Source organism: Folsomia candida, unplaced genomic scaffold, assembly GCF_002217175.1.
Source record: "Folsomia candida strain VU population unplaced genomic scaffold, ASM221717v1 Fcan01_Sc044, whole genome shotgun sequence".
Taxonomy (NCBI): domain Eukaryota; kingdom Metazoa; phylum Arthropoda; class Collembola; order Entomobryomorpha; family Isotomidae; genus Folsomia; species Folsomia candida.
The window spans coordinates 837,495-850,353 of record NW_019091236.1 but is presented as its reverse complement, the minus strand read 5'-3'; the positions used below and the strand labels follow the sequence as shown (position 1 = coordinate 850,353).

The following is a 12,859-nucleotide window of genomic DNA, read 5'->3' as shown; positions in this document are numbered from 1 at the left end:
ACAGGACTCCCTCAACAAACTCAAGAATAATTTGAAGGAGGGTGAAATCATCGTGTGGGGAGACTTTTCAGAAAATTACACTCCAATCATTCAGGGAGCTGTGCAGTCAGAATACTTCAGCCACAAGCAAGTCACTCTCCATCCATTCACCATCTACTGGAGGGCTAGAAATTCCCGAACAGGACCTGGTGAAGATCTTTTCAAGACCTACAACGCGACCTACTGTATTGTGAGTGATTCAACCCAGCACGACACCAACTCCTTTTTCGCCTTCCAGAAATTTCTAATACTGAAGATTTTAGAAGATTTCAAGGCTATTGGAGTGGACATGAAACACATCCACTATTTCTCGGATGGCTGTGCTGCACAATACAAGAACCGCAAGAACTTCGCCAACCTGTTCCACCACAAACGGGACTTCGGCGTGACAGCTGAATGGCATTTCTTTGCCACTGCCCATGGAAAAGGACCTTGTGACGCTGCTGGAGGGACAACTAAAAGACTCTTGAGGACTGCTTCATTGCAAGGAAACATCATAACCACCGCCGAAGATGTCTTCAATTGGGCGAAGAAAAGCATCCTACAAATTGAGTACATGCTGATAACCGCTGATCAAGTCGGAGACATCGTGGATCAGTTCAACCTGGAACGAAGATATGATGCAATGACCACCATTGCAGGAACACAGCAAGGACATCATTTTACGGTGTCGGAAGGAAAAATTTTCATGTACGAGACATCGATGGATTCCATCCCATCTGCAGTTAAGAACATGAAGGGCCGCATTGATCCCGTGCAATTGGAAGATTGCGCTGTCAATGACTGGATTGCATGCGTTTACGACAGCAAATGGTACATTGCCGTGGTGGATGGATTGGATTCCGAAACCCAAGAACTGAAAGTGGCATTCTGGAAATCCAACTCGGGTCCAAAGGGTGGAAAATCCTTTATTTCGGAAAACGCAAGTTGCTTCATCCCCATTGGAAATGTGCTGAAGAAACTCACCAGTCCAAAACAATCTGGACGAAGAAGGAAGATCGCAGAAGTTTCGTTGGAAGAGCAAGAACATCTGGATCAACTCCTTCTTGATTTCCAAGCTTAGGGTACTGCATCAAGGCACATTTTTTTCATCATTAAGTTCTGCATAAGCAATATTCATAGCCCAAAAAGTTGAAATTAATTTCCCACAATTATTATCGCACTATTCTAGTATGCCACTACCAGCCCTTTTACATAACTATTTAATCATACTTTGTCATGTATTTAATCTGATTTTATACAAGTTTCAGATCATCTTTTCTGGTTGGTTACTGCCGGTAGGGGTGTAAGTTTTGGTGATTGGTTTACTAATTGATTATTTCATTTTGAAATCGTATCCTGTGCGGACAAAATTCAAAATTACTCACGTTCTTCGCTAAACAAGGTAGGTGTCTTTGATTGCATTTTTTGCATTAAAGTCGTCTTTGGGTGTCCCATGTCATTAAAAGTGTCTCATTTGAGTGCACTTCGGATAGGAGTTAAGTACAAGGAATTTATTCCCAAATGAGATGCTGACTGGGACAGGTAGTGGCAAAGGGAAAGGTCGGCAATAACTTATAATATTTTGTGATTAAATTGTCACGGAAGGTATAGGAGCACCCGGCATTCATAATATTTGCAACAAGGGCACATTGCACATTGCACCTGCAATATGTCCTTGTGGCCTGTTTGTGGTTAGCATAGGCATTGGCACACAACTGCAGACAGGTCAGAAACTGGTCCGTTTCTCTGAATGAGCGGAGTTGCGACCGCCTTGGACCTATGGAGGGTCGAAACCTGTTAAAAATCATTAAAAACTAAATCTAACCCTTGGGTTTTATAATTTCTTATAATTATTTGGAACGAAACGGTTATAGCTCCAATAATTTTTTTCTGCACATAGAACTGACCCAATAGAACTTAAGTTTTGAGTTTCAACTCAATCGACACAGTGGTTCAGCTGGCGTCCACTCAGGTCACCAACACGGTCAGAATAGGTCATGGCGTCAATAATTTTATTTCTGCTCATAGAACTGACCCAATAGATCTTAAGTTTTGAGTTTCAACTCAATCGACACAGTGGTTCGGCTGGCGTCCACTCAGGTCACCAACACGGTCAGAAAAAGTCATGGCGTCAAAAACTAAGTTTATAACGTACGGGCTGATCCAATGGAGTTAATGTTTTACATTAAAAAAAAATAGAAAAAAAGTTGGATTTAAATAGACGGACGGACAGACGGACTGACGGACTCGTTCACATAGAGTAACTTGCGTGGTTCTAGTTGCGCTCCTTCAGTGGCGGACACACCCCCAAACTTTAGACCCCATTATCTCCATGTCCCTGTGCCCCATTCCACTTGGACAAAATTTTGTCGTACTTCTGGTGTCGAGAGGTACACAAATCTGTCACCAGGCAGTGGAATGGGGCACAGGGTAGAAGTGAGCCGGGCCTGGGCTTTAGGCGGGCTAACCCGGGCCCGCCCAGGCCCATTGGGTTTTGGGCGGGCGGGCCTGTCAGCAACCGGGCTTGGGCGGGCCTGGGCTTTTGAGGAACCAAATTTAGCTGGGCCAGGCCTGGGCGGGCTTTTGCCCAGCCGGGCTTGGGCTTTTTTGGAAAAGCCCAAGCCCGAATCAAAACAAGCCAGTCTCATATTTTTTGGGGTGAATGTGATACTATTCAGAATTGCGGTACAACTGCTCTTCTCAACTGCTAACTGCTCATAACTGCCCAGTTCTTGATGCTTTTTTCACCCGACTAGTTGTTTTCTTATACAACAGATTTACTTGTTCCTTTCTGTTATCACTACATCATATACATACATACATACGTATATGTCATCCTTATTGTTTGTGCTAAAACCAAATAAATCATTTCTTGGCACATATTTCAAATTATTTTACACTTAGGGAATTTGAAATTAGTCCCGGATCCTACATAGCTTGACAATTGTACTGCAATCAATTCAAAATTGAACCTCTTTCAAGCAGTTTTAATTCAAGAGGTTTAATTTTTATTTGCATCTTATTAAATAATTTGAGTTTCAAAATTTTAGGGTGCCCTTCAATAGTTATCTTGAGTGCTAGGTATTTTGCTAGCCTTGACAAAAAGCCCAGTGGGTAGCCCGGTGGGCTTGGGCCTGGGCGGGCTTTTTCACAAAAAGCCCAATGGGCTTGGGCGGGCTTGGGCTTAATTTTTCCGGGCCTGGGCGGGCCTGGGCTTTCGAGATGGGCTTTTGAACCGGGCTTGGGCGGGCCGGGTTTTGAAAAGTCCAGGCCCGGCTCACCTCTAGCACAGGGACAGGTTGAAAAATGGGGACAAAGAGAGCATGTGCCACACCCTTAGATTTCGAAATTTGTGATTTTGAAACCCTTTAAAAACAGTTTTCGATTTATAAAACTGAAGTTAAATGAACAATTTGGTCGCATCTCTTTCGTCTTTTGAGATATTCCATCTCAAACAATTTCGAAATTCTGAGTATTTTAATTTTTGTGTGGGCGTGGTTTCACCAATTAAGAAACTAAATGCACCAAAAAATTCTGTGAAAAATTAGCAATTAGGTGGGAAAAAACTAGCACATTCTGTGATTTGATGCCGCTTTGGACCAGTCGGAATCCCGTAATCTTGCTCCACCTAGATCCAAACGAATTTTCCATACGGGGTGAACCACACGGTCCAGTTGACCCTTGGCACGTATTTTTTGTAGTAAGATATACTTTGGGGAGTATTGTTTTGTGAAAAAATGAACGTCCCTAGCACGCACTTTGTGAGGAGGAGTAAAACGTATGGAAAATAGCAAATAATCCGGACCATTTTGGATTTTGGGGTAAGATAAATTTACCTTGAAATTGAGAAGTAAGTACTTCTCCAGAATAGGAATAATCATTTGAATAAACTGCGTCGCAATTGGATATGGACTACTTACATATCTATTACATATAGATGTATATATGTAATTGTTCAAGGAAAAAGTCACAAGGGAAACCTTCTATGTGAGAATCTCAGATTATTACGCTTCGAAAAACCAAAAAGCGTTAATCTTCAAAGAGTGTTCCGTTTGCTTAAATTTTTGCAACTTGCCCTTCCCTGTATTTACCAACCTAGCAGCCCGGCTTTTGTGCAATTAAATTTTAACACCGGATTATCACCAGCCGGTGACTATATTTACGTATGTGACCCTACCGGATTGTGATACATATGTAGGTGCACACATACCTACACCGCTGATGTAGAGTTTGGTCACCGCATGGAAATAAACGACCACTAGTTTGCCGGTCAGCAGAAGCACACTACCACCAACACGGCAAGGCTCTGGTGAGTATGTATATAAGTATGTCTTTCACACCAGTTATAAGTTTAGAGCAAAATTACCCTCCTTCAAGGCGAGCGCACTAAATTCTTGTCCACCCCTAGTGTTCAAGATGTTACAGTATAGTGGACGAGATGGAAGGAAGTGTAAGAAAATTAAATACTGAACATGTCGGAACCAAGATTCCCCGAAAGAGTTATTCCTCCTTGAACAAGTTATTGATTAATCTACATTACATTATTATGATTAATTATGCACACTCGCTTAGAGGTAAAAAATTAGCTTCCGTCGTTATATTTACATGTGGCTCAATTTGAGCACATGTGTACATACGTATGTGTTCATTAATTTATACACTATTTACTTAGAAATCCGCTGTTATATGTAATATCGTTCTCAGAAAAAATTTCAGAAACCCATTTGTAATTTTACGTTTAATGTCCCGTACACGAGTATATAATTGGTAATGCTGAGGAACATAATTGCATATACCTATTTACTTAGCTACACGTGCTCATGAATTTAGGTATACAATATTTACTTGGAAATCTTATCAGAAATGTATAATTCCTAGAAAAATTGGCGAAACTCGTATGCAATTTACTTTTTCTGGTGTTTGATATCATGCATAAATCAAGTAAAAGTTTTTTGGTGCTTCTAGTTTTATGATAGTACCACAAGTAAACCGTGAAACCGTATTTGTTCTACATTGTACAATTACTTTTTAATTGGCCATGATCATTAATAAGAAATTAATAGGACTTAATTTTTGTATGTAATAGTTTGTAGTTGGGCTTATCGTTAGATGTGCAAAATATGTACATGTTTTTGGAGACGTCAATCTCTAAGGATTGATTGCGTATTTTACTAATACATGCACTAATTTGTATAATTTTTTCCTACATACATTCATATGTACATATGTATGTAAGCCGTATAATTCAGTAAAATATTCTTGTACATATCCACATTTCTAAACTTTAAGCTTGCGTTTTAGAATATTGAGTCAGTTAACAGTTAACATTAAAATTCGGTTTTTACAGATCTGTTGTTGAATTTAGTATAAGTAATGATATTTTGTAGTTGTATGAAAATACCTTTATTTCATGTGTATTATAATTGAGTGTCTCATAGCCCTGTAATTTTGAGATTTCCGGTTCTTTTTGTGCTTGGGCCACTATTTTTTTTGTCTCCTGTGTGAATGAATATTTTTTTGGATTATTCTTGGTTTTGAGTTGGTCATGAGAAGTTGTATAAAATTTGTGTTCCAACAATTTAATTGATTCTAATTAAATAAAGTGGTTCAGTAAATGTAACTGACTTTACTAGTTCCAGCTTTGATTTTATAGTAAAGAATCGCAAGAATCGTAGTCGTGAGAAGTAATTTAAAGTCATACACCGCATTCCACTCGACAAGTTTTTAGTGAGGACTTATCTACGGGTATAAGGTCTTATGAGAAATATGGAATATTATGTAGATCAAGGACCTTAAAAATATTTCTGTCTTAAGTGCAATCTAATTTGAACACGTGTTTTATGATGTATTGTATGTATGTGCTAAAATGTCGGTTGACATTTTATTACAGGAATGTCGGTATGTAGTTATTGGAGGCTAGCATTCATCTATCACTTAATCAAGCACTCAAGGGTGTTATGAATTCTGTTTTTAGATTTATTTCCGTTGTCCTCGGTCAACTTAACTAAAAGTATCTTTTTGTATGAATGAAAATGCGATAGTGGCTGCGAACTTTTCTGAAAGAGTTGGGAATACCACAGGGTCCCACCCCCGTTTTCGTGGACAACACGAGTGCAATACGACTTGTTGAAAATCCAGAATTTCACAAGCGTACGAAACACATCGATGTCAAGTATCACTTCGTGAGGGAATTAAACGAATCAAATCAGATATCCACCCGATACGTGCCTACCAACGAACAACGAGCAGACATATTCACCAAACCACTGGCGAGAGCTAAATTTGTGGAAAATCGGTCTAATTTGGGAATGATTGAGGCACCCCATGCTCAAAGTGAGGGAGAAAGGGACGGAGAAAGTGATCCCGACGTCGCAAGTCCTGAACTTCCTGAACCAGCAACACCGCTACATGCTCATCTCACTGTGGACACTGATGATGATGATCGATCTGATACGAAAAGACAGAGAGGACCTCGCAACTTGGGAAAAGTGGGCATGCTCCACTGGCTGATGGTTCTGCTCCTGATAATGACGAGTCAAGGTGATGCAGTCCACATCACCAGTTCACGTCCAATTCTTTGGAGAAAGTCAAAAATTCCCATCATCAGCGGGTACGAGAAGGTCTTTGTCAAGCTCCAATTAATCAGCCCCTGCATCCTCATCAATGCCAGCATGATGCACTACGAAACCCTGCAAGACGCCAGGAGGATGTGTGAAGAGGCCTACCAAAACAAATTCATGAAAGAACTTGAGAAGATGTGTCCTGCCACCAAACGAAAAGAAACTGCCCAGGTCAACAAACGCAAACCAAGGTCCAAGCGAGTGAGGAGACTTGTTCCCATCATCGCGATTATCGTTGTTGGACTGGTAATGGCTGGAGCGGCAGTTGGTGACTTTCTTCTCTCCGTGTCCAATAGTCGCAGACTTGGACAAGCTGAAGACGTCATCCTGGCCCAGGACAGAGAAATGGAAGTTCCGAACAAAGAAACCAATCTCACAGAGGTGGCTTTAACAAAGCTGAGAAGAGATTTCAATCAATTAGCTGAAGAACTGGAAAGTCATGAACGCGATTTCCATGAGCTCAAAAGCAAATCTCCAACTGCCCACTTTGTGCTGTCATCCATCATGTCAGGTCTTACCATTGGAACTCCAATAATCAAGGCTGGAGCCCGAGATTTCAAAAGAGGATTTGTCTCACCACTCCTCTTTGACTACCTCAACATTTCTCTGCCGTGTGAGACTACAACGTGTCAAATGGAGCACGCTACAGCAGATGGGTGCGGCTTCAAGGCGAAGGATGGAAATGCACTGGAAATGGAAATATCAATCCCAACCATCGACCCGAACATGACACTAGTGGTCGTGGACCCATTTGATTTCCTTGTTCAAACAGAAAACCAAACCTGCCGAGCCAGCTACACTGGCCCAACAACAGCAGTTTTGTCTCCATCCGGGTGTCCAGTGGCTCTGAATGTTAGGATCACTGGAGCGTATGAGCTCGTCTACGCTGCCACACAAGAGTGCCTGCCTGATAAGGAGGAAGACCGATCGCACTTCAGAATCAGCTCCTGCAAAACTCGAAGAGCAGGAGATGAAAAAGAACTGATTCAAGTGAAATCACATCACGGCTTTCTCTACATCTACTGCTGGAAATCACAGATCACGATTGAAAACCAACTGCAGCCCTGTCCAGAAGAGGTCTTCATCCTGCCCATCGGGACAAGATTCCAAATCAATGATAAGGACTTTGTGAGGTCAGTTGTCAATATCATTCACCAAGAGAGCCCTGATCCAGCATTCACAATCAAAACGAATCATCATCTCAACCCCAGACTCAATCTGTCCGAGTTAATGAGAGACCCAATGCTGACACATGTTTTCAACCCCCACGCCGAGGGACATCACTTTGGAACCGACCGCGATCATGGTCACCTGATGCTGGGACTTCTGGTCGGACTACTCATCATAATTGGAATCCTTGTCGTGGTGATTGTCCTGTGCTACTACTGCAACAGAAAGGTTAAGGTTGAGGTCATCAAGACTCCAAAACCGCACCACCAGGACCTGATCAATCACCTGCTTGGGTATTCAGCCCAGAACGTGTGGAATCGGATTCTGATCAAAACACCAATCCAAATTAGCTTGAGGGAGAATATGAGAAATATGGAATATTATGTAGATCAAGGACCTTAAAAATATATCTGTCTTAAGTGCAATCTAATTTGAACACGTGTTTTATGATGTATTGTATGTATGTGCTAAAATGTCGGTTGACATTTTATTACAGGAATGTCGGTATGTAGTTATTGGAGGCTAGCATTCATCTATCACTTAATCAAGCACTCAAGGGTGTTATGAATTCTGTTTTTAGATTTATTTCCGTTGTCCTCGGTCAACTTAACTAAAAGTATCTTTTTGTATGAATGAAAATGCGATGTTATAAAAGCACATTGAATTGAATCAATAAATAATAGTTTGCAACTGTCTTTTGAAAGAGCAAGTTGACTTATTCAATTGGTCTGTCCCCTCAAGATCTGTAGTGACTCAAAAAATAATGTTCCCTTCCCAAAATGGGATTGCTCGCTGAATTCCACACGAAATAAGCAGTGCTGACTGTACTAAATTCCCAATAAACTTTAATCATTATCATGATAATGTTATACTCTGGCTTTTGTATAGGTCAGTTAGGATTAATACTAAATTATAACTGTATTTAAGAACTTTTCCAAAGGGTAACATTATTTTAAGTTTTGTACATATATCAGTAAATTAATTTGGATTTTGTTAAACATCATTCATACATTCAATTTCATTTTGTGCCCTTATCTCCCGATTATTGTAAGGTCGAACTTTTATTCGCTTCCAATAATAAGTCACCAACTCCTGGATAAAAACGCCCGTTGAGATGAGCAGACAGCCTGCGAGGGCGTAGAACGCGCCGGAAATATGTTTCAAGGTGAGGTCGTCACTCCCCTCGGCGTAGGAATGTTCCAGTTTGTCGGTTTGATTCGTTTCCCGCCACCAGGCGAGCTTCGGGAGGCGCACGTTGTAGTACATGTCTTGTGCCTCCCATAAATCGGCGAGGTGAAAGGGCCGCGTCCAGCGCATCCAGCGATCAAAACCTTCCTTGTAGATGGAGCCCCCTTGGAAAACGATGGGTACGAAGATCTAGGAAAATATGGATGGAATAAGCAGAGAGCGGATATGTATTCATATTTTAAAAATCCGTAAAATATGGATTCGATATTTTCGAAAAGAATGCAAAAATATTACGAAATAAATGTCTATAAGGAAAATTGTAAAACTGAAATTTTCAGTAACTACAAGAGTAACTAAAAACATGGGACTGATTCATGACTAAACTGAGAGGCTATATTTAGCCCGATCCACGGTGTTGATCATAATTGATGGGATGTCACTAGAAAAACTTTTTTCCTCAGATTTTGCTTAATTTCCTGAGTTTTGCATATTTCGAATTTTGCATATTCTATTTACGTGAATAAAAAAGTCGACTTAATCAGTTTTATGCCGATAAATAATTGACGCACAGATTAATAGCCACTCATGTCGCGTGGATAAACTCTGACTCGCAAAAATTGTTTTTCAAAATAGTCAAAATGATTATTCAAAATGATGAAATGAAAATTTACAAAACTTTACATTGTACGTCGTTTCCGGCGCGAAAATGAGTTTCCTTACATCCGAGTCCGATAAATTTCTCGCTTTGAGATAAATCGTGGAGAATGCGAAGGCAATGCAGGCATATTTTTTCGCCACGGCTCTTTCCAAACATTCCAACCCGTTCCCCGTGATGATTTCCATTCCCTCCAAGAGTTTCACGTACACCTTGTCCGTCGAGGCCTTCAACGTGTTATAGGCAGAGTCGCCATGCTTAATGAAACCGACTTGGTAGTCGGAAGCTACCAATTGTTCGAAAGTTTGGGGAACTTCTTCCAAAATGGGGAAGGCGAGGAGGCTCACCATTTTTGATCTATTAAATTGACACCAATTCAAATCAATCAGATTGATATAATTTTCTACTAAAAGTAGAGGACATAACACCTGAGGAGTAATCTGGCAGAACAAAAAAATAATAACCTGACAAGAATTCTTAAGGATATTTATCGCTATTTTTTAAACATAGTTTTGGATTTCTTGCATATTTCTTCAAATTTACTACGTTAAGCTGCAAGAAACTGTAAAGAATGCAAAAAAATGTAAGAAAGTACGAATTTTCAAGAAATAGATGCCACCTAGCGCACAATTCCTTATAGGCAATCAATTTAAGTGTTTGCCCGCTAGATGGCGCTTATGATTTGAAGTTCTTACATAAAATTTTGTCGAAAAACCTTTTCTTGCAGAATTCTTACATTTTCACGGGAAATTCTAACTAAATAGAATTTGCACTAACAAATTTCAACTTCCCGCTCAACTTCTTACCGATAAACGGTCGTGATAACCAAGGTGAAAAAGAGCCACAGCGCGACGAAACACCTTAACGGGGTGAACCGCGGGAGGACAGCGTCTTGGTCGAGGTAGCTCGCCACCATGAAAAATACCTGATATTGAATCCCCCAACTTTCCTGGCTTACAATTCCCCGCCTCGCGAAACTCATCGCGTCCCCGTCATCAATTCCTAGCTCGGTCATGGAGCGGGTAATAATTTTGAATACCAGGAACCCCACCAGGGTCGAGATGGCGATGCAGGTCCACATGAAAAGGTCGAACGAGCCTAGAAACGCGGTCGCCGAGAAGACCCGCTTCCCCTCCGTTGTGATAAAGTTGAGGTAGCTCGCGTCGAAAAAGGAGTCCGAGAAGGAGGCAACTTTTACTTTAAAAAAGTGAAAACATATTTTTTTAAAAACAAAATTTCACGCATGTACAATTCCTATACAAAAGGTTGAACAAATCACTGCAAATTTGTTTTCTTATTTGCACACACAATTTAGCCAACTCTAGCATAAATTGAAAAAGTTTGCTCTTTGTTACAAAATTTTAAAAAAATCTTTAAAAATTTATTGGTAAATTTAAAAATTACACATGTAGTCCGAATTTTTTTCATCAATTACCTCGCTTTGGCGTTCTCGATGAGTCAAGTCCGACATCTGCCCGGCCAGAAACAAGGTCTCCCACAGTGCCTAAAATAAATGTGGCACTTAGGAAGCGAATTTATTTCATGCACATAGAAACTTTCAAATTTTGTTCCACACTGTAAATAATCTGGTAATAAACATTACCGAAAAGCACAAGTATATGACTCTACCAAAGTGGTAATGATAAGTTTTACTGTGTGGTAATGGCTTGGTAATAAAGTTTTACCATCATGGTAACGAATTTTTACTACCTGGTAAAATAGCATTACCAAATTTATTAGCGAGAAATCATTACCCGCGTGACGTTACCGGATTATTAAGAGTGCATATTTAACAGGTTAATTGGGCTATTTTACAAAAATTTGTCCACAAAGTTGTTCTTACCGATCCAGGTTCCATTCTCCAACTCGAGTCCGGTACCCCCACCCCCAACGGCGGTGAAAGCGTTGTACGTAAAGTTAAATTTCAGCATGAGAAAGTCATCCAGCAGCGTTTTAAACATCCCTCTCAAAGCGTTGTTCGCACCTTCGCGGGGCGGTCGCACCTCGATCCGCGATGCGATCGCGGGACACGAAATCTTTAACAGGTATCCCTTCAGATTTTGGAGGTAGTCGGGAAAGTAGTCGAACTTCGTGAGAGGAGAGTGGACCGGCATGTCGAGGAGCATGGGGCGACCTTCGTCACAGAAAAAGCAGACTGATCGGACCACCAGATTGCCCCGGGAGTCGAGGGAAACTCCCAATTTGTATTTTGTCCTGCTTGGAAGAGCACTTGAAAATAGGACGCTTTCAAGCAGAGTAGAATCCGGCGTTACGTACACCCAGGGAGCCACGTGTGCAATGACGGGGTGATAAGTGGGTGAAAATCTCCTGTAAATTATGCACCATGCTATTTAATTATTTCGCAAAAAAACAATCTGTGACGACCTATGGAGACGCAAAATCTAAAAGGCTATATTTTCAAAATATTTGATTGGAACCAAAATAAATGTTTACGTTGCAGAAAAATTTTCCAAATTTATGCATGAAAATTCTAACATTAAAATTTAGAGGGATACGTATCGTCCGACCAAAATGGTCCACCAAATTTTAGCGACATTTCCAGAAAATTTTCAAATTTTTATATATGTACATATTGTTCGAAAGTTGGAGATACATAAAGGAAATCAGAACTTTTAAGTCCCGATTCTCTAACATTTAACACAGCGATACTGTGTATAGCTATTGAGAAACACTCTAAATTATGCATGTGTCCAATTTTCAGGCAATCGTTTACTTACTCTTTAACTTTCTCCAACCACTCCTCCCGCACTTCCTGTATCGTCACGATGACGAATTTACACGTGGACGCGTGCCTATTGTAGTTTCCTCCTACGGAATCACTAAACTTCACGAGGGACGAGTTTCCCTCGGATGAGGCAACATTGTAGTAAGACCTTATTCCCACTCGACGTACAACCCCACCCACCAAATGACCCCCGAGCTCATCAGCCCCACTACTTTCTCCTTGTCGTATAAAGAAAAGCGCACAATTTCCATACTTGTCCGACCCGGTGTATGAATCGGTCAAAAAGTTTACGAGTACATCTTCCCCGGGGAAAGTAGGGCCAAAGTTGTGCAGAGAGATATGCCTACCACAAAAACACGTAACATCTCGGTAATTGGAGAGAAAGTGTTTATTAAACTGGGGTCAAGGAGAGATATGTAAATAAATCTAAAATCGGTTAGAATGTTGATCAAGTTCACG

General features: G+C 40.7%; 1 protein-coding gene across 1 annotated transcript; it reads right to left on the bottom strand.

The window, feature by feature from the left end:
* Positions 1-8,804: 8,804 nt before the first annotated feature.
* Positions 8,805-11,768, bottom strand: LOC110861690 (glutamate receptor ionotropic, delta-2). Its single transcript, XM_022110812.1, has 5 exons — positions 11,498-11,768; positions 11,090-11,158; positions 10,461-10,851; positions 9,720-10,011; positions 8,805-9,188 (listed from the first exon to the last, which is right to left on the bottom strand). The coding sequence occupies exons 1-5, from the start codon at positions 11,766-11,768 to the stop codon at positions 8,805-8,807; spliced, it is 1,407 nt and encodes a 468-aa protein (XP_021966504.1).
* Between the last annotated feature and the right edge of the window lie 1,091 nt (positions 11,769-12,859).